This window comes from Callithrix jacchus, chromosome 16, assembly GCF_049354715.1.
Source record: "Callithrix jacchus isolate 240 chromosome 16, calJac240_pri, whole genome shotgun sequence".
Taxonomy (NCBI): domain Eukaryota; kingdom Metazoa; phylum Chordata; class Mammalia; order Primates; family Cebidae; genus Callithrix; species Callithrix jacchus.
Window position 1 is genome coordinate 49,640,001 of NC_133517.1, and position 23,089 is coordinate 49,663,089.

General features: G+C 38.0%; 1 protein-coding gene across 3 annotated transcripts in view; it reads right to left on the reverse strand.

The window, feature by feature from the left end:
• ZFHX4 (zinc finger homeobox 4) overlaps positions 1–23,089 on the reverse strand; it is a 191,203-nt gene that overhangs the window by 5,895 nt on the left and 162,219 nt on the right. For all 3 annotated transcript variants that reach the window (XM_017965422.4, XM_017965420.4, XM_017965421.4), the window contains exons 6-10: positions 19,222–19,338; positions 12,856–12,989; positions 11,954–12,154; positions 11,297–11,414; positions 5,366–10,780 (exon numbers count right to left, since the gene is read on the reverse strand). In XM_017965422.4, coding sequence (XP_017820911.4) covers positions 5,366–10,780; positions 11,297–11,414; positions 11,954–12,154; positions 12,856–12,989; positions 19,222–19,338 — 5,985 coding nt within the window. The remainder of the gene's footprint in view (positions 1–5,365; positions 10,781–11,296; positions 11,415–11,953; positions 12,155–12,855; positions 12,990–19,221; positions 19,339–23,089) is intronic.

Here is a 23,089-nt window from a genome sequence, read left to right on the forward strand (position 1 = left end):
AGGAGGTGCTTGACAAAGAGAATCTATGACTCAATGGTAGATAAGCTAGAGGAGACTAAATTTTATAGCTGTCACTCCAATTTATCTTCCAGTTTAACTGAATCAATTTCAGAGGTCAAATAATTCAAATATTTAAAAATGTGCAAAAAGAAAAGAAAATCCTGGAAAATAACACTGTAGTTATTTTAGTTCCAGAAAATAAACTGATAGCAAGTACACACATATTACTGAAAATGGCTCACACATTTAAAAGAAATTTAAATAAAAATGGCCCAAGCTTTACTGACGTATGATAAAAATGAATGAATAAACTCCTTGATCTTTAATCCAATTTAGTAACACACTTCTAGATTCCTGGGACTTAGATCTAGCCCTAGGGAAAACTGTGAAGTAATAGAGTTGCCTTTGGGGACCCACATGCACAACTCCCTTGCCTTTATCCCTACGATTCTATGTCTGGTATTGCCTTTCCACTTGCCTCTTTATAAAATTGTATTGGCAAGAAAGAACTGAATAAATGAATATAGTAGTATAAAAAGGGTTCAATATATACTAGATTCAAAATTTTTGGGGGTTCCTTTCTGCTATGATATTCTGATTTCATCACAGTCTATGCTATTTTCCATTCAACAGAGAACAATATGTTAAGTTAAAGGAATTAGTATCTAATTATAAAATTTCAAGCCAGAGTGATTCAGATGGAGGAGGTTTTACTTGCATTGCTGCAATATTACATTGGTAGCCAGCTTCTTTTGTCTACTCACAAAACCAACCTTAGTTCTAGATCTCATACTAGTACAACTTCCTACTAAATAATTGTACCCCCTTTCAGCTAGTTCATTTTCCCTCTGAATCTGAGGAAATTACTGGCTTACATGTCTCTGACATGAAAATTTAAGACAAGATAAATTTTAAGGAACAGAGACACGATAAAATAGCAATTGTGGAAGCAAGATGGATCAATAGTTGTTGACTCAGGCTTTCTCGTCAGGTGGGTCTACATTTTTTAGCCAGGGTTCTATAACAAGGTAATACAGATTTTTAGAAGACTACAATAGGAATTCCGAATAATCCAAAATCAAAGCTTATCACAAATTTTAAAAACTTTAACATCTTGAGAGAAAAAGCTGACTTAATTAATGAGCTAAGCTAAAAAAAATTCAGGAAAAGAGGTATAGATTAAACATAATAAACTATGTGCATTTGGCTTACTAGCAAAATAAATCAGCCTATAAAAATTTGCAGTAAAAGATTCAGTAGCCAGAAAACCAGAAATAGAAGAGAAAAGCTGAACAGTAACAGAGATGTGGAATAAGTGGTTGCAATTTACAAATAAATGAGTATCGAATTTTATCTTTTATCCAGTTATATGTTTAAATATACATTATTTCCCATTTCCCAACTCCTACTGCAGTTCTTAGAAATTTTACACAGAATTAAACATTTTTCTGTAAATAATTTCATACTACCATCATTTTGTTTGGTTTTGTTTTCCTTAAATAGCTACCTATTACTGAAAGTAATGCTTTCAAAAGAAAATGCCTGCTTCATAACGCACTTACATGTAGTTTCTTTTTTCCAAGTTTCTTTGACCAAGGTCCTCCAAGTTTATATTTTAGGTTAGAAATAAAAATAATTATGTGCATAGGGCCAAAGACAATTGTGCTAAAATTATTAAGGACTTAATCTTATCTAGAGTTACCCCAAATGTGCTAGTAAATTACATTAAACTATGAGAAAAATGCAAAAGACATGTCCTAAAGTTCCATTTAAGGAATTCAGCTTAGGCAGTATTTCCAAACACTAATGGAACATTTAAAATCAGACACCACTTTAAACGATAAAGTAAATAAGTTAAATATAGAAAAGCAAGTAATTTTTCTATTCACTTTGAGGAAAATCCCAAAGCCCATTACACTCTAAAGGATAAAATATAAATTTAATGTTTTCGAATTTTTCCAGGTATATAAACATACATCCATATTTTATGGCCATTCTCCCTTTTTATGTTTGATCATAATAGAAAAATGAGGATGTGAACAAAAAATAAAGAAAAACTAATTCATTTTGTTAAAGAGTGAGCAATGGTAGGTGGTGATACCAAACGCAGTGCTGTGCCACTGTTTAGGAAGGGGACACACATGATGAATATTACTCCTGAAAGGGCCTTCTTAGTGATTTTGAGGACTAAAAAATTTGCAAGTTTCTTGGAAGTTAGCTAAGAAAGTTTTGTGAGCATTAAAGCCGATATCCAACCAGAAAAACAATTCTACCTCCCAAAATAAAATAAAGTGTTTGTTTAAATCAGGAAATTCAGAAGTTGATAAATACTAAAACCGAACATGTACACTGCAATTAAGCTAATTTTGTAGTGTAGCCTTTGAATAAACTTATTACAGCCCATCTTATTTTCACTGAAGCAATTTTTAGTGATTTCCTTCTAATCAAAGTCTTGGAAGTTACTTTCAAAGGGATGAGACATCCTTAAAATGAAGTCTTTTCCATAACTAAATCCTATTAAAAAGGAGCCAAGAGGAACTTGTCATATTCTCAAAGATGTTCATATTGACAACAAATTGTAGCAAAAGCCCAGGGCTTGTAAGAAACACAGAAATATTTTACTTATAATGTTCTTTTTGATTTTGCCTTAACTGGTATGTCTATCTCTCCCGTTAAGCAAAGAAGATAATTGTTTGGTGACAGATAATATAGCAGAAAATGATCATAGGGAAATAGAGAACTACAGCTCTACTGAGCTTGTTGAAATAGTCAGCATTACCCACCATAGGTAGATTAACCTAATAAAGACATGAACTGAAAGTGTGAGAACTCAGGCACTCAGGTGGGGCCCCACTGGTAATTCTGCTGGGTTAATGTTTAAAATCTCTCACAAAGGACTAAGTTGAGAGAAATTGAAAATTTTAGTAGGTAGCAATGTTCATGGAGCTTTTCTTTTTATAACACTCCCCAGTCTGTTTTGGTCCATGATTTAATAAAGCAGCAGATATAACAGCTTTGAGTTCCTTGGTACCTCGTGTGTTTAAAGACACTCCTAGCCAGGGAGTGACTGCCACCAGCAACTTCTCACCAATGCAGATAGTTACAAACAGGGACCGTATTTTAGGGAGAAGACATAACTTATGGTGAGTAGAATGAAGAAAAAAGTTAGTCTGTTTAAATATTTTATAAACATCTCTTTCTCCTCCTTTCTCATTTTCTTTCACAGGGCCTCTTGGTCCCCATATCAGAGTGACTGACCAAAGGGCAGTTGGCAGAAGGACCACTGTCTCAACAAAGGTCTTCAGACTCAGTGGAGAAAAAAATAAGATGCTTTGACCATCACTTACTGGGATGACAACACGGTCATTATCAATCAAAACAGACTTGTAGATTAAAGGTACAGATATTTCAACTGTTTTTAGCCCATATAAAAGTATCAAAACTCCTCTATTTTACGTATAGAAGTTTTTCCATGTACATTATTTTTCTGAGTCAGTAATCAGTGGTATATAAAATGGGACCAGAAAATAACAAGACTAATATTGTATGCAAAAAAACCTCTGCCATTGCATTATTCTCCAAACGCTTCTATTTTACTTAAATAAAATGAACAACCAAAACATTTAATTGTACCTCTAATATTTAAGGCTCCGAAATTGTCTAGATAATTGAGCCTAAGATACTTTTGGGGTGAGGGGAGTTGGTATGACAGTTAACGACATTTAAGACATTTTCCTGGTAAAGGTCTTTTTTTTTAGAGGCAGAGTTTCCCTTGTTGCACAGCCTGGAGGGCAGTGGCGCATTCTCCGCTCACTGCAACCTCCACCTCCCGGGTTCAAGCGATTCTCCTGCCTCAGCTTCCTAAGTAGCTGGGATTAGAGGTGTGCACTACCACACCCAGCTAATTTTTGTATTATTAGTAGAGATGGGGTTTCACCATGTTGGCCAGGCTGGTCTCGAAGTCCTGACCTCATGTGATCCACCTGTCTCCACTTCCCACACTGTGGGAAGTACAGGCAAGAGCCACTGTGCCGGGACGGTAACATTCTTTATATGTATAGCTCCATTCTGCTTCTCTCGAAAACCAAATCACTCAACAGGGAACCAGAGAAGCTAGCAGGGGCCGAGGGACCGTAGGATATCATTGTTTTCACACCTCCTAAACCAAAAGTTAAAATAGGAATAACTTAAGATCACAATGGCAACTATGTTTTTAATGGAATTGAAAAGTTTGAAATTTATGTAAAAATTCAATTTGTAAAAATAAAAAAAAAGCTTTCCTTACTTTTTGGTAAACGTTGTAGATATATATAATTAGTGAATTCTAGATGTCCCTTTAACATGTTAAATTTTCCTTTTAAATAGAAAAAAATCATTGATAATTTGGGAAACAAAACTTACTTAGATTATAGAAGAACCATGTTTTTCTATTTTGGGTGATATATATCTTTTGTTATATTTTTGGCTACAGGATTGTCTAGCACATTATATTCCATTTATTTAACATAATATAGTTGAATACCTATGCTTATTCACTAAATCAAAACTGCACAAGTTGCATATCTTTTGATGAGCACAGAATTAGATTCAGCATCTGAGGTTGTCTCAAACAGCTTTACAAATGTGTTATGCCTTAAGTAGAAACATTAGCTGGGGCTGCGGGTGAGGGGAAGAAAGGCATGAAGTAATATTAATGTATTTCTAAGGTTGTTGAATTTATTTAGGTAACAAGTAGTAATGGATGCTCCAAAAATCAAAATAGTATAGCAATGCTAAATTATGTATTATCACGGGAATCATAGTTTTAGTTGCTGAACTTTAAACATAAACTTTATTAATCTGCTAAGTACCATGTGGGTGAATACCTGTAGCTGGAGGACTCAACTTTTGACCTCTGGGTATCACCAGGTGGTAGGGAGGGGGATGGGGTGGGACAAACAAAAACACCACCCCCCATCCCTTGGAGGAAAGACCATAAATTAAGATACCAATGAATTCATTATTTAATGTTTCACTTTTCTTAATATTTGCACCAAATACTAAGCCACATGTTTGTGCTGGAATGACATCTGAAATCAAGATTGAAATTAATATGTAAATATAATATTTCTATGGCATAAAGCTCTAATGATACAAAGAATTTATATCTGAGAATCTGCTTTGATCTATCTAGTCTTTATTTTTCTGTGTTTCAGTTGACCTACTTCCTGGTAATTAGCTATAGCCAATATAATATATACTTCAAATAATGGCTTGGTTTCACTAGCTGAAATATAAAGAAATCCAAAGGCACCCTGTTCTTGGTTGCACGTGATTGTCTACCTGATGCTACTCAACCAGACTGACTCTCCTTTAAATAACTTACTGTTTGAATTTTGTGGGAATCCCGGCAAGGAGGATGGACCGTTCATTCCAGGGAGAAGGACTGGAGGAAGGCCGGGGAGTCCTGGGTAGGCTGCTGGCAGGCTGATGCCGTGGAGGGAACTGCTGTCCATCATGCCTGGCTGCTGTACCGTCAAGCCCAGTACGTCTGAAGCTTTCTTAATACGATCAAGTTCTTGCTGTGCCATCAGCTGCCGAACCGTGGTCGGAGCTAAGTAATCTTTCTCGCGATCCAGCTGACTGCCAACAGTCTCCCTCACTTTTGAAATGTGCTGTTTGGAGAAAATGTGATCTCTGATGGACAAGCGGGCAGAGTACTTCACCCCGCAGAGCGTACACTCTGGTTTGGTGCCTTCCGTTCCACTTTGATTGATCATGAAAGGCTTCCCTATGTTAATTTTAAATTTCTTTTCCTTTGCCCTTGCATTTTGGAACCACACCTGGACCACGCGTTTGGGCAGACCAATCTCATTCCCTAGCATTTCACATTCCTGCATGGTTGGAGTTCGGTAGTCACTAAAGCAAGCCTTGAGAACCTTGAGCTGAAGATTGCTCATTTGCGTTCGAAAACGCTTGTGACCCGGCCGATCGTTACTTTTGGATTTAAAGGGATTGCTGGATCCAAATGGATTTGGGGAGCTCGGGTCCGCTATGCTGGAGGTTTCGCTGCGGTCGGCGTTGTCATCCGGGTCATCCGTGATGTAAAAGCTTTGGTCGTGGTCGCCATCTTTGTCATTGAAATGGATGGATGGGCTCGTGAGAGAAAAGAGAAATTTGTCGTCGCAGACCTCCGTGGTAGGTGTGGTTGCGGTTTTTGGCAGTGTGTCCAGAGTTTTTGGCTCTTTGGGAGACAAAGCCGATTTCACATCTCCGGAACTTCCTGTGGTGCTTTCCATCTCCGTGTTTCCCTCGTCCCCCGTGGTGGCGTCACTGATTGCCGTATTGATCGATGAAGTCTCATCGAAATCGGTTTTGTTTTGATCATACCCAGCCTCAGCAGGAGGGGCATGTAAATTCTCTCCATCCTCAGGACACTCTGCTTTAAAAGAAGAAGGGCTTAAAAGATTCTTCGGCGACAGCTCTGCTGTCTTACTTACAGGTGTCGACACTGTAGAAGCCAATTCATTCTCACTTGATAGATCAATTTTAGTTAATGGCAAAGATGGGTAATCAAAATAAATGTATTTCTGTGGGCTTTCTCCCCCATCCTCGGTGGATATTAAAGGGCTTGGTGGCAAGCTGTAACCCGCCTGCTTCCCTTCATTCCAGTGGCGGGAGCGAATGTGGCTTTCTAAAGCCGACTTTGCTTTAAACAGGGCTCGGCAGAACGGACACCGTTTATGAGACTGTGCTGGACCCACCGCCCGGAACTGGCCTTTCCTCTCCCGCGCTCGTGTATTCTGGAACCAGACTTGCACGACCCTTTTTTTCAGCCCGACTTCGCGTGCGATATGATCGAGCATTTTTCTGGTAGGATTGGAATCCAGCAAGTATTTTTCATAGAGTATTTCCAGCTGTTCCGGGGTGATCGTGGTTCTCAAGCGTTTATCGCGGTGTTGGTCTTCACCACTATTCCCTCCTTCTTTTTCACTGCAGTTATTATCTTCTTTATCATCCAGTTTCCTTTTAAGGGAAGCAGCAACGGTTGTGGGGCCTGTGGCATGGGAGGAACTGGCCTGAGGTGGCATTTGAGTGAGGGAACTGCCCAGCAGTTGTCCAGTCATCAGCGGATTGTTGGGGTCGAATATCATGTAGGGCATATCCATGGGCCTTTCCAAGAAAGGAGAGTGAAGGAATTGGTTTTGGGCAGCGAGGAAGTGCATGTGCTGGTGTTCCTGCCAGAGTTCCAGAGTTGGGAAGGCAACTGTACACTGGTCACACTGGTATTGTAGCAACTGTGGAGGTAGACTGTTCTGGAGAGATGTCATGGAAATTTGCAGTGGACTGGAAGGGACCGGGGTTTGAGAGGCCGAGGGAGGTCTTCCAATAAGTTGGGGTTGTTTTGGTGGCTGTGGCTGTGGCTGTGGCTGGGCTGTGGATGCCTGCGGTGGGTCTGAGGAAGTTGATGCTAATGGCAGGGCTGGTTTGGTGCCTTGAGAAAGGGGAGAGGGGTCACTCTGCTTTGGCTTTTCTGTGGGATACTCAGGTTTTGGAGAAGTCTTCTCAGGTTCTGGTTTGGGTGATGGAATCAAGGGGGTGCTGGTCCCAGAGCCAGAACTTGCTGCAGGGGCAGCAGTGCTTTTGGCTGCATCCGTTTGGCCAGACACTGTGCAATGCTTGTACACCACTTGATCGGTGGCATCCATGGAGTCTTCTGTTTGGCTTTCATCTTGGGCATCATCATCTTCATCCTTGTAACACTGCTTTTTCTGATGCGTAATCAAGTCAAAGATCCTGGGGAAAACCACATTGCACTTTTTACACTGGTACTGCATGTTGCTTGTTCGAATGTACCGTTCATTAGTGAGTTCTCTTTTTTCATTATCTTTTGTTTCTGCTTGATTCTCATAACTCTTTCGTGCCTTCTGACGAGCATTCTGGAACCATACAACAATAACCCGGGTAGGTAGATTGAGAACTGTGGAGAGTTGTTCTATTTCATCATCTTTTGGGTAAGCATTTGTGTCAAAAAAGTCTTGCAGAACCCTAAGCTGGTAGTCAGTAAATCTCGTTCTAGAAGACCTTTTACTGAATGATGCATCAGATTTGTAATGTTCTAAAGAGGTGGGCTGTGGATCAATTCTGATATCTTCTAAAACCGTTATAGGAGGGTTACTAAAGTTGTATGGTGAATCCTTATTTCTCTGTCGTTCCTTAAAAAGTGTATTTCGAAACCAGTGTTTGATAACTTTTTGGGAGAGGCCAGATTTCTCTGCCATCTCTTGGATCTGTTCTTCACTTGGGGAATTATTGATGTCAAAATAAGCCCTCAGGATTTTTAATTGATCATCTGTAATTCTTGTCCGTGGGCGTTTGAACTGAGAATGTCTCAAGAAGTTGGGATCTAATCCGAGCTGCTGCTGGCAAAGTTGGGTGAGATCTGCAGAGAGCGCATCCATCTGTGGCAGCTGCAGGGCGAGCTGGGGAGGAAGTGCAGGGTGTTGTACAGGCTGCATCATAATGGAAGGAAAGAGTGGCAGGTCCAGAGAAACAGGCAGCTGGACCTGCGGGGGAGCAGAAGGTGGAGGAGGTGGAGGAGGTGGAGGAGGAGGAGGGGGTGGTGGTGGCGGCGGGGGAGGAGTAGGTGGTGGAGCTTGCAGAGGAGTAGAAACTGTATTGGGGATCTTTACAGGACCCATAGAGGAAGGCTGTGGAGGAGCCGGAGGCAACGGAGGAGGGGGAGGTGGTGGGGGTGGCGTTTCTGGAGAAGATGGAGAAATTGGATAAAGCTTGTCATAGGCCTCCCTGTATTGACGAGCAAATTTTTCTAGCGCTCCACATGGAAAAAATTGCCCATGTACATGTTCTTGGTGACTCTTTAAAATAAGAACATTGGAAAACAATTTGCCACATGTTCCACATTCTAATTTGTCAGTGTTTTCGCTTTCACCACTTTTGCCCTTCTTCTGTACCTTCTGCCTGTTTTCGTTATACTGAATGACCAGTTCAAAACCAAAGTTTTCCAATAACGCTTTGGCAGCATTTCCTCTGGCTCCTGAAGCTATTCGGGGTGGTGGGATGGATGGTTCCAAGGATTTTTGCTTCTTTGTGTCTTTGCCTTCTTTGAGTCCTTCACCGTCACTTATAAATTCCTGCTTTGGTTTTTCTGGCTTTTCAGCAATCTCTTCTGCCTCCTTATAAGATGGCATGTCCTTCATGATTTGGCAGTCTGCACTCGCTATGTTACTTTGCTCTTGTTTTAGTAATTTGCTTGCCTGCTGTTGCTGCTGCTGCTGTGGAGGTGGTGGCTGCTGCTGTTGTTTTTGAGGCTGCAGCTGGGGCTGTGTGGCTTGGTATTGTTGTGCTTGTTGCTGTAGTATCTGGAGTTGAGTTTGGCCAACGTGATGTTGGGTTTGAATCTGCTGCTTTAGGTCTTCAAGCAAGGAGCCAGTCATTCCTGTCATGCCAGGCATCCCAAATGTGGCAGAGCCTGGCAAGCCCAAATCTGGCCCCAAGCTAAACTCCGTCCCAGGTATGTAGAATGGAAAGAGAAACTGAGGCTGCTGAAACTGCAGCAGTGCTTCTGGGGTCATGGGAAAATGAGGCAAGAAGGCTGGGTTTAGGAACTGAGGCTGAAAGAATGCAGCTTGCTGTTGTAATTCGTGCTGTAGTTGCATCTGAATTTGTGCTGGTGACTGTGGTGGGTGATGTGTAGGTTGAGCAGAAATTAATTCGGGAGTTTGCTTTTTATTTAATTCTTTGGCATCTAAATGGGTATCTTTGCTGTTTACGGCTGCTAAACTCATGGACTCTAACATCCCTTGGCCAGGGCTGTTAACATTCCCTGCAATGCTGTGCCCACCAACCACAGGGCCACCGGGCTCCAGCTTTGCAGCCCTAGCCTTTGTCTGGTGGAGCACAGACCTCATGTGGATTTCCAGTGTGGAGCTTTGGCTGTATGCAACATTGCAGATGCTGCACTTGTAGGGTTTGTTATCTGTGTTGCTGTTGGTTTCTTGGGGAACAGGACTGGAAGCTTCCTGCAAAACTTTTTTCAACTTATGCAGGTGAGAAACTGAATTATAGTGGACCAAGAGAATGTTCTTTTGGGTGAATGACTCTTTACACACTGTACATTTATACGGACGAGATGGATCGAGGAATTTTTCCATTGTAAAATTGAGCCCTTTTCTAAAAGGTAAGGTCCGCTTTGGTTCAGAGCCCATGTCATCTGGGATAGAGCTACTATCACTTCCTATAGGACTTGCTTTCCCTTCGTGGTCCACCTCATACTCTCTCTCCATTTCCTGCTCTAGGCCATGGTCATCCTGGGCCATAGTTTCGCTCTCCGCCCACAGTTCACCATTCACGGGCAAGGAGGCATACAGCTGTTGAAGTTCAGCTTCACTCAGTTCAGGGTGGCCTGCTTCCAAGTGTTTTTTTAAAGCCTGGAATGTACGGAAACTGCGCTGGCAGAGGTTACACATTGTCGCAGCCCGAATTGCATGATACTGGGAATGTATCTGAAGCTTCTGCATAGTTTTGAAAGCCAAGCTACAATGGTTACAGCGATATTTATAGACATGGCGGTCAGAAACAGAGAGCGGTTGCCTTTTTTGCTGTTCATTTAATTGATCTTGCGGTGTGTCAGGGATTTTCACATCCTTACTGCTATTTTTATTCCACTCTGATACTTCCAAGGGTTCTTTAGTTGGTTTCTCCTCCTCATTCTTTACTTCTACATTAGCCTTTGAATCCTCAAGACCTGCCATGCTTTTGTCATCCATTGGACTTTCACCTATTAGGAAAAAGCACAAACATTTCTCTTAGAATAAGAAAACCTACTCCTTAAGTGTTAATAAATATTATAAATAGGAGCCTCTAAAGGTTTCCCCTTAACTGATTCTTTGAAGAAATGTTTGCTGAGCAACTACTATACAGCAAGCACTGGGCAGGGTACTGTGGATATAAAGACAAACAAGAAATCACCCCTGACCTCAAGAAATTTCAGAAAAGAGAGGAAAGCAAGTCAAAGGTCATTACAGTATGATGCAACTAGTATGATACTAAGGCTATCCCTTGGTGTTCATGAATTAGATTACACAGAATTTTCCTGAGTGCCTGACACTTGGGTTCCCTGAGGTCACTTACAGATAACCAGATACAAAATATGAATTGTAAAATATGGCTCTTTGAAATGGCATCCATTTTTCCCCCACGCTTTACAAAAATTTTTCTATAGTAACAATCTTTCCACCGCAAATTCAAGCCCCTAAGCCTGTTGTCTGAAGGTTTTGATGATAAGATTGCATACCTGAATATTTCCCAGACCCCTCTGCTGTCATGGCTGCAGGTGTGTCCCGCTCTGATTTCTCAGAGGCAGCTGCTGGCAGTAGCATACTGTTTGGCATCATCACATCAGGGACAGGCACCTTTGAAAACCAAAAGGGTTTATGTTAATGGTACTCCAGAAATCACAAATTCCATCACATCACTCTTTCTGGTAGCATATCTCACTTACATTTTTTTTTTTTTTTTTTAGCCAAAGCAGGGATGTTTTGTGGATGTTACAGATCAGTACCATACCTTCAAACTTTAGATCAATGCTGTGGCAGTGTTGTAGTCTTTTTACCATTATTGTATGGTTCAAAGGTTTCTGTAGGTTTATTTTTTATAATGATAATGAATAAAGTTTGAAACACAAGATATCCACTGGGGTTATTTGATAAACACTATAGATATAAAAAGAAGACTGCAAAATATGTTCTTTACTAAGCTATGCCTTATACCATATTTTTTCCAAGCAAAAGAGATCACAAATGGGCCTTGGGTATGATTACTATAACATGGGAAATAATAGATCTTTAAGGAGCTCAGGAGAAATACATTTCTATAAACCAATAATTACAGATTTCATATTGATACCATAACACAGATTTGTCATACATGCATCAGTATTTGGTATCCTTACTGTCATAAGCAGCTTCTCCACACAATCTGGAGACACACTGTGCAAATGCGTCAGATGCAGCTGGAGATGCATTTTGTTGCTGAGGACGTCCTGGCAGAGAGGACAGCAGATGACCGGCTGCACCGAGTGCTGTGACAGGACATGCATCTGGATACGACTTTGGTCCCTACTATTGTAGTTACAATAAGGACATTGATAGAACTGGAAAATATTGAATAAACATGACCACTATTAGTTAATGTATTTCTTATTGACACATAATAGTTGTATTTTGGTGGTACATGTGATACTTTGATATATGCTTACAATGTGTAATCATCAGAGTAACTGGGATTTTCATCACCTCAAACATGTATTAGTTCTTGTGCTGAGACCATTCCAAATCTTCTCTTCTAGCTATTTCAACATAGTTAATGTATTCTGATGACTTCAGAACAGCAGAAGTAATACCAAGAGCCAGGTGTGGTGGCTCACACCTGTTATCCCAGGACTTTGGGAGGCCAAGGCGGGTGGATCACCTAAGGTCAGGAGTTCGAGACCAGCCTGGCCAACATGGCAACAGCCTGACCATCTCTACTAAAAATACAAAAATTAGCTAGGCATGGTAGTGTGTGACTGTAATCCTAACTATTAGGGGGTCTGAGGCAGGAGGATCTCTTGAAACTGGGAGGCGGAAGTTGCAGTGAGCCGAGATTGTGCCACTGCACTCTGGCCTGGGCAACAGAGCAAGACACCATCTCAAAAAAAAAAAAAAAAAAAAAAAGCATACCAGAAGTTAATTATATTGCCAATTGCAATGTCTACATACATTTCAACAGCACGAAAACATTTGGGACTTTAAAACTATCAGCAGCAATAAAAAAAAAAAAGATTTACACAGCAAAGGTGAAAAAAGTATTTACCTGTTCATGACAGAATTTATTGTCCTCTGTAGGTTTTGACCTTTTTGTTGCAACATCCTCTTCTTTTGCCAGCAGAAGTTGCTGGGTACCCCCTGCCACACTGACTTTTAGCTCCTTCTCTGGTGTGATTATCCCTGATTCCCAAAAAGAATAGAACAACTCAATTTAAAAACACAATGTCAAAATGAGAAAGATTATGTTTTTCAAATAGTTGTGATGCTAAACACACTGAATCACAAAAAAGAGCCAACAAGCAATTTTAAATAATGCTAATCTCAAAAGACAAAAAGAACACTTCTTTTTGTCCTCTAAGTGGACTTTATAAATATATTTTAAAATGCACTCCTGTCTCATGTTTAGATAACCCTATGTGGCCTTGAAAGATTCATCAATAACACACTCTCTCTGGTGTCTCAGAATGCCTTTACCACATTAAAGCAAATCTACTTCCATTCACAAATACTAACTTTAAAAAATCATTATTTTTACTAACATTTAATTACCTATCTCTTTTCTAAAATTCATTGACACTTAAAAGATTTCAAAATTCTGAGAAGGGATGACTGGTTGTAATTCAGAAACTTAAATACTAATTTTATGCTATGAATGGATTTAAAAACTGAAAGGATTTAAAAATTAATCATATATATCAGCTGCTGCTATTAGTGATTTACTCTTTACTGTAGATATTTCAGCAGTTGGCTGTACATATAATATTTAGTACAAATCTCAAGAAGACAATGGTTTCATGAGGTTAATCCAAATATTTGGTGTTAAAAACGGTTTAAAATTTTGCCTAGATGAGCAGTGTTACATGCTCGTACACATCAGCCTCATACACATCAAGGAAAATAGTGCAATTCTAATTTCCCAATCTAAAAGAAAATTCTTTCCAGCATCAATTTGCCCGATAATCTCCTCTGTGAGGCTAGATATTACAGCAACATTGGGTAGGCATGTCACATACATCTCATGACAAACACAAAACCTCATTTACCAGCCATTCCAATTTCATCATAGCACGGCATCATCTGACCTTTTTTCTGCTGTTTATTATGAGTATTTCTAATTTTAACTTTCAATTTTCACCATCTTCCACTCAATTTGCAACTAAATTATTTCCAGGGTGAGGACACTATCACTGGACAACTGGGTGCAAATACATCTTGAAATGCAATGAAGCTAAACCATTGATTGCTATCAGACCCCGCGTAAATATATAGTCCAGGCATAATCTGATTGTATGCTGTGCATGAAGATTTATCTTGATTTTTTTTTTCAATACACATAAGGTTCACATAAATGAACAAATTGCACCTTATTGCAGAATAACCCAGTTTTAATTTAGAAATAAGGTCAAGGATGTTATGGAAACAAAGTAAAAATAAACAAAAAAATACATTCTATTTCAACCATGGCTAGAGATGCGTGTTTTATACCTTATAAATAGTTTCAGAAATTTCAAATTCAGAAAGAAATATAAAAGTAAGAGTGATTCTATGCAGACCAAAATTAAAATAGATTTTAAGTGATATTATGACAATAATTTTATTTTATTGGGGTTCATGGTAGATACAGAATTAATACAAAGTTTTCATCAGATTATACTGACACTGATTTCTAGATTTACAAGCACTAGAATTTATTTGAATTGGCACATTTGTCTTAATATATATGTGCTGAAGAAATTTAGGGTTTTTTAGATATTTAAAAAATAATTTATGGTATTTGAATTTGAATACACTTAAATCCAGGAAAGACTGAAAAGCTTCATTACATTGATTTTAAAATGCCCAAGTATTTTATATCCAAAGATATGTCAAAATAGGAAAGTTGTAAGTCCTACGATCTTGCCATTATTAACTCTGGAATCAAAAAATATAGTTTTCTTTCTCAAAGCTGAATATACTTTGGAATATTGTTTTAAAGCATTAAAAAATAAACATTTAATAAAACAATACATCTTATATTTTTAAATAAAACTTACTTCTTAAAATGTCAGACCAAGTTGTATAAAATCATTGCCATTTAAATCAGCCAATGTCTATCAATTACCTTCTCCTATGAAATGTTTCTTTAAAAGGTCCCCCACTAATAAGTAAGAATTTGTTTCCTTAGGAGAAGAATACTCTTTCATATCCCTCTATCATTCTTTTGAGTACATGGTAGAATTGGACATGACCAATAAGTTGATCCAAGTCCCTGTGCTATCAAAGACTGTCACACACAAGTTAAAAGAGACTTTCCTTGACTTTGTTGCTTGCAGGTCCTTTGACTCATCAGAAATAGAATAAATCTTTCAGAAACTTCTAAATCTATTAAATGTATAGCTATGGACTCATTTCCTTAAGCATATATAATGTGTATTTTATTCTCATACTGACACTGTCAAAGATCAAAAAAAGTATTGATTTTAAGATCTGAAACATTTTACTAAGCTGGTGTACATATTTGGTATATCAATACAATCTATGATAAGAATATATTGATTTTCTTTTTATGCTTATTAATAGTCATCAAAAAATATAATTGCTTTTGAATTTAGTGATGTTCTGTGCTGTATCAAAAAGTAAGAGTTAAGTTTTAGGGTCACTATCATATGGCTGTTGCAACAACTGTTGGCTACAGTATTCAACACAGTATGTGTCAGTCTCAAAAGTTTTCTGGCTAATTAACTTAAACTATAGTCTTAATATAAGCCAGGAGCCTCCGAAAGATTATTTCATTTGAAATTGTAAGGAAGTTATAAATAAAAGCTAGAACATCAAACATTAGTTAGGTACCTCAAAAATGCAAAGCACTAATAGTAGGAGGCAGAGAATACTGAGATGTGGTAACATGACAAAATCAGACTCTAGAGGATGAGGCAAGTCATCAGGATTGTTTGTAAAGACGAAGGATGTTACATTCTATGCGTGTATGCCTTTCTTACTCAAAGGGATACTATCTTAGGTTTCATATTATGGCATCCCTGGTAAATCATAGAAAAATCAACTTTGGGATCTTTTCTAAGTTGTTTTATCCTGGTAATGCCTATTAAATAAGGGCCAATTAATTTGAGGAAGATTGTGATTAAGTTTTGTAATTGCTTATAGTTTATGTCTGCAACTTTATTTGAAATAAACCCTGTTTGTTACCCTAGATCAGAAAAAAATTTTTAAATAGGATCCTAATTTATTTTGTGTTGTTGAGGATAGCACAATATTCTCAAAAACTAATGCCATTTTAATTTATTTTAACAAAAAAAGAAGTCTAATTACAAATAAGCACGCCAAATAGATGAAAAAATGATTATCTGTCAGTTATGGGATTATTTAACTTGCATGAGATTGCTAATATAAAAATGACATAATTCATTTCAATGCAGATGCTGCCTACTTAATAATTTTCAATCCCTAAAATACAGAAGGCTGTAAAATGGTTTATGCTCATAACAAGTTAGAAAAATCCAATAATGCACATGTACTAGAAGCAAATCTTGAAAAAAAAACAACAAAACAAAGTACTGAGTTATTATTAATGAGTCAATGTATTTAATAAAGTTTGAATACTATGAAACTTGGATATAACAGAAGATGTTATTCAACTCCAAATAATTATAAATTATAATTACCAGTACAGTATTCTTTCTAATGAGACTAGAATGAAAGGATAATTTTAATTGCAATAATGAAGGTTAATTTCCATCTTTCCTCATGTTTACTCCCTTATTAAAAAGTGGTCCCCTTAGCCAAGGCAGAGACATATTACATTTTCAATGCAAATGTATTAATCTGGATAAACTCTGTATTAATTCTTGTACTGCACAGAGCTATAATTTGGATTATAATTAATCTAAAGTGGCACTAGATTTAAATGACAATATAAATGAGGCATTAGAAAGCTTTTCTATTATGAATGAATATTCAACAAATATAACTTGCATATTGCCAAGTCTCATGTTGAAAGGTCTCCTCCTGCAGATTAATGTCAGCATCATAGCACAACAGCTTAACACAAACATAGTCTTCCTAACATATGTTAATTTGTTCCTATCTAAAAAATTATATGTTAAAGTTGGGTCAAACTACCTTCCCATCTAACATATTAAGATAGTGATTAATTTGCAAGCTTGCTAGTATTTTTTTTTACATTTATGATACACATAAAGAAAAACAATAAATAGAAGTGGTTGTTCAATCATTAGAAATACATACTAGGGAAAAATCCACGTAATAATTTTTTAAACCTAAAACCATTCAATTTGGAAGGCAGTAAACTTTGTTAAATGTTCGTGTTACTTGTCAACCACAAGAACTGTCTTGAAGGCTGGAAGGCTTTAAAGCTAAATATTTGCATTTCAGCAATTGCTTTTAGTTGGTCCTTGCTTAGAGCTCATTTTTTAATCCCTATAGATAAACCTAGGAAGGCAGTTCTATGGGGATGAAATTTGTTTTAAATAACTACCATTATACAATTATCTGTATCCTCTCATATGCCCACGTCCTGTCTGGATGGTACAATTAGGTGCCCAAGAAAGAACAATAATTCATCAGACCATTAGGGAGTGATTGAGCCCACCACTTTTGCAGAGCAGTAAGTGGCACTGGTAAAGACAGAGCCTTGGCATCTGTGGTATGTTCCAAGCCAGATTCTTTCCTCAATAGTAAAATTAGATCCATTTTTCTAGAGATTCCCAGAATCCACCCTTTACAAGGTATTGGATATTAGATATTTAAGACCTGGCATAATGTCATATACCTCCGTATTACATGGGCATTGAATTAACACAAATATGATAACTCTGTTACACATTCTTCTGAAGAATGAGAAGAATATATTCTGCAATCTGTTTTGGTAATACTGTGTTAAAGATACCACTGAATATAGACAGAATCTTGCCCTCCCTAACCCAGGCAAGCAGTTAATTTGATGCGGTCCTTCACAGAAAGTGAATAAACCACCTTGTAATTTTCAATCTTTTCCAAATAAAGCTTAGATGGTACTGTCTTTCACATGAACTTATCACTAGGTACTTCTAATTCTTCCTCAGTAACTTCAGGAGCCGACCTACTAATATACAGCTATGGCTTCTTTTTACATTGCTTGCGGCTCAATACCAACCTTAGGTCTTCTTTGTTTAAGTCAAATTAGAATCATATGTTAGACACTATATCCTAGGAGAAAATCTCAGTGGCGCTTTTCTCACTGGCCTCCTGAAAGAAATTTAGTGCTGAACAGTGTGGGGAGGGGAGCAGAGAGGCCCTTCAGATAATTTTTAAAGGGAATGCATAACTTCGATATGCAAAGACTGAATTACAAATGTGGGATGATTCAGGTTTAAATAAACTTGCATGTAAAAATGATATTTTTTGCACAACCCAATGTCTTCATAGTGAATACAAGCCCTTTATATGCGGCTGTCACTGGAATTCTAGGAAAAGATAGATGACTACCTGAAACTAATAGGCTTGAACCCGTTTCAGCACTTCTTCTGCTTCAATGAGTCCAACATAATAAAACTAGGTATAGCGTGCAGCAAAAGTAGCCAATGTAATATTCATTGCAACCATAGATTTCCATCTCATACATACAAAGCATGGATGAAGTCATATATTTGCCAAATCAAACACAGAAAAAGCCTTAGGTATCCACACCAGATGCTGGCCTATGGTTTGTTTGTGCACAAGTAAATGTCATGACACGAAGGTTTGTTTTCAAAGACAGTAGCTTTCATTACTGGGATTTGTCTATTCTAGAAGATCAAAATTACCCAGCACCTAATCCCTTTTCAATGATATTTCCTCTTTCTTAGGCTGAATCATCTGTAAACTTTTTCACTGGATTTTGTTTGAAATACCTCAAATAGATGCCCTCAAAAAGGGCAAATTCCTGAGTGTAAGTTGTAAAAAAGCAAGAAAAAATAGCATTTATTTTTAGGGTTACGTGGTTTGGCGGGGGATTACATGTGACTGAATGACAAAATTCAAGTGATATCTAATCCTATGCTTATGAAAAATTAATATGCCATCAGAGGAATCACAAGTATAGCTAAGATTAATGAAAGGCGCTTAAAAAATTACAAGCACACAAACTGATTTGATTAAAAAATAATCTCACTGGTCGTCCTGTAATATTCTTCAACTTATCCACATCTATTCTGTCAGATGGTTATGATTAAAAATAGGTCAATGGGAGGCTACTGATAGAAATCACATGCAAAATGCACATGCAATGAATAGTAGTGGGGATGTTCAGACAGTTTAAAATGAATAAAAGCTTTTAATAAGTTTTGTGGGGTGGGGGGATGGTGAAGGAAGAGTTGATGGCAGGGAATGGATCCAGGGAAATGCCAAGGTGAAAGATTCTCGCATCTTCGCATCTTACCAGAGTCTTTATTACAGTTTTTGCCTTCACTATTGTCTCTCTCATTTGTGTGTTTTTCATCCTCCTCGGCCACTGCTGTAGGCTTAGTAGCTCCTTCTGCCTCCTCACTTTGTTCTTCTGTTAAGAAAGGCACACCAGTCAGCAGAACTGAAAACCCAAAATGCATACTGAAATAAACCAAGTGACCACTTGAAAACTTTGTTATTTATGAATCATCTACAGATATTCATACTCAGATGAGAACACACATTTATGCAAAACTCTATGCTGATCATGCTGACTGTACCAATGCCAGTTTTTGAATTTAAAGGTTCTTCTTTAGAGGGTCCATTGAGAGGATGGGTCTACACTAAATTAAAATAAATTCTTTTTTAGTACAGTTTAAGCCAAAACATATTTAAAAATTGGAAATAAGGCAATTCTGTGATATCAAGAGTAGAACCTTGTAACAACATGAACCCATGTTCCATGTACTGGGATAGGTGTCAGAAAAAAAAAAAAAAACAGATTCTTAGAGAAACACCTTAAATAATGTCATAACAATGGGTTAAACATAAGACAGGTGTTACTCCTGCTTTCAGAACCCAGACCCTGAAGGAATTCTTTGGAATTTTCTTAGAGTAAGATCTCAAAACTTCAGTTATATTGGGATTTTTTTTTTTTTTTCTGTAGGGGGAGCTATGCTGGGTGCAGGATATAACAAGGTATACTTCTATGACAACTGCATCACCCCACACCTCATTCACGGGTTCACACCAGCTAGATTACATGGAAATCCTCATAGTAACTCAACCCTATTTAATTATTCTGTAAATCTTAGCTATGCCACTGCTGGTGGATTAATCTGTTTATGCAGTTAGCCTCTATGCTGGGGCTGTGTAGCACTAATCCGTGAAAGGCCCACTGTTCTCTTTCATCCTGCGATCATTTGTCTCTCACTGTGCTGATGTCACATTTTAATGAATTTTTAGCAATCTGAGTAATGCCAGATAACCAGGCTCACAACTCCCCACCGCATGGCATGCTGTTTTCATTGCAGCACAAAAAATAAAAATCATATTCCCCTGTTCAGGTAGGAATTACATAAATTAGGAGAAGAAGGTAAAATGGGATTTGAAGCACCAGGCTGCTCAATTTCATAAAATCTTTAATGACCATATAAATTAACCCAGGAAAGGCAAAAGGTCACTGACACACATTTGCATACACTCTTCTATTTGCTTTTGATAAGCAGAGCTTTTATGCAGAGAACATGATACAATTAACCCTTCAATAACCATACAAAACGCTGCTATGGACATTTTAAGTGTCAAGCATTAACTGAAAATTACACACTGAATAAAATTTTCATTGCAAATGCTATAGTGATTGAAAGGGGAAATCGTGGCCCTCTCCACACCCCATGTTTTATTAATAACGTTCTGACAGCAGAATGAAATATCCACTGTCATATGTAGCAGCTGAGCACCAAAAAAAAAAAAAAAATTCTATTTAGTGCCTCACTTGCCAGCCACACTCTACAACTGTGTGATCAGGACAACAACAGAAGGAGACAGCTCTGGGCTCAATAGGAAACTCCAAAAAGCTAAAGGGAAAACAAGGACATTTAATACATTCAAAACAAGAGTTTGTTTCAACTGTGAGTCCTCAAAAGCACCATACAAATCCATTTATTCCATTTTTGCCCTTTGCCTCTGCACAAAAGCAGACGGATGGCCCTTGTTTAGGGGGTCAATCATCTGAGGGTTTGAGGGAAGCTTCCCTTTCAGGCGAATACACTCAGAAATTTAACTTCAAGAAGGGAAAGAAACAACACCTCTTCTGACACTAGCCTGCTTTCACCCATCAGTGATAATTACTGATCAAACACAGGCTCCCTCCTCCCAGCACCAGGCCACGCTGGTAGGTACAGTGGCTGGTGGCCGAGCTGGATTTGGGAGGCTGGAGGGCTGAGATCAACTGGATGGGGCTGTGTCCCTCCCAAGTCCACACACGTGACATGATCTCTATTTCCTGACCTATGACAGCTTGTGGCAATTACTTTTCAATTCATCCTGGGGAGGGATGCAAGAATTCTTGGAGTAGATTTACTGGGCCTTTCCCCCAGGGCTGGAAAATGAAGTGTCAGAGTGCTACTGAGTGTCCTTATCTTGAGGGGACATAAAATTGTAAGGTCTATCGCAACTCACATTAATAAAACATTGTATGTCAGGAGAAGAAAAAGAAAATTATGAAGGCACTAAAAGAAAAGCTACAGTATATAATCTGGGTCTCATCAGACAGATTTTGCAGGGTCCTCTTCTTCATTTTCTGGTATGAGTTTTAAGTGTGAGAGAAATTCCCAGACATGTTCTTCTATACATCACTGTGGTGTCTGACCTCAGCCTGACCCTGGCAACAGTTTGAGAAATCTGAATGTGAACAAAGACTCTGTGTCAGCAGCAGGGAAAGATTGTGGGATAGACTCTCCCCATCAACTTAATCGCAAACAGCAGTTCTGAGGCCATAACTTTGCCGGGCTCCTCCAAGCCACAACTCATAACATTTAGAGGTGGATTTGCCTGCAATGCCTCTGCTTCTGTGACTTTTCCCCTCTCTCTCTTTTCAGGTTCTTCCTTTGAAGTAGGCAGGCAATTAGCTCTAATGCTCAAGCAATTCAAACCTGTTTTGTGGTTTAGAAGGGGAGAGCTGTTTATTACAGGTAGGCTCTTTGGAGCCATAAGAACTTTGCAAATTTTTAATCATGCAAAAAATAATCAAAAGGTAACTTATGCACACCATAAAGTTTCATATATGTCAGAATAAAAGGTCACTCTTATTCTCAAAGAGGGTTTTAGAAATAAATTTGACATTCATTGTATAAATAGACTTTAAAGTCCAGAGTCTGAATGTGGAGAAATCACTTTCTCTAGAAACCCTGTAGGTTAGAACTTGGGTTAAGGGAAGGAGTGGCTATATTGTAACTTTCAAATACCACATATGCTCAGTTGTAAAATGATATAAATGTAAGTAAAAACACACACAAACACACATCCACACATATATATGTGTGTATATACACACATATATATATACATATATATGTAAACATTAAGTGTATTAAATAGATACTGCAGAACAGAGGAAAATACACTACATAAAATTCCAAAATAAAGATGCCAAAGCAGTTTTCATTTTCATCAATAAGCCTCTTCACTAATATATTACATGCAATAATAGTGAAAGTATTAAAGCATTTCATAATACTGTTGTATTCAGCATGAGATTACATGTATACAGCATATGTATATGCCACATGCATTTTATTCTTTTGCCTCATGAAATATAGAAAATACAATATTTCCATATTAATCTTTATGTTTATACTTAAGCTTACCATGTATCTTGAGGTCCATTTGAATGTCCCAATTTTCAGAAAAATAATACATTTTCATTTTGACATGTTTGAAAATAATAGAAGGCAAAATACTATAGTCTTATAGTACAGAAATATGTTACAACAAACTCCCTCCAGCATTTCTGACAGATCTAAAGTGATCTTATAAGTCACTCTGCATATAAAGATTGACTATATTTAAAAGAAACATTTTTGAATGGCTAGCTTATTTTCATTTGAACAACAGCAAACAATTGGAAAACTGCTATTATCTACAACATGATACATTTATACTACTTAGATCAAAGGGATACCACTGATGTACATTCTTTCTTTCTTTCATTTTTGGAGACAGAGTCTCACTCTGTTGCCCAGACTGGAGGGCAGTGGTGCAACCTCAGCTCACTGCAACTTCTGCCTCTTGGGTTCAAGCAGTCCTCCCACCTCAGGCTCCCAAGTGGCTGGGACCACAAGCGTGCACCACCATATCAA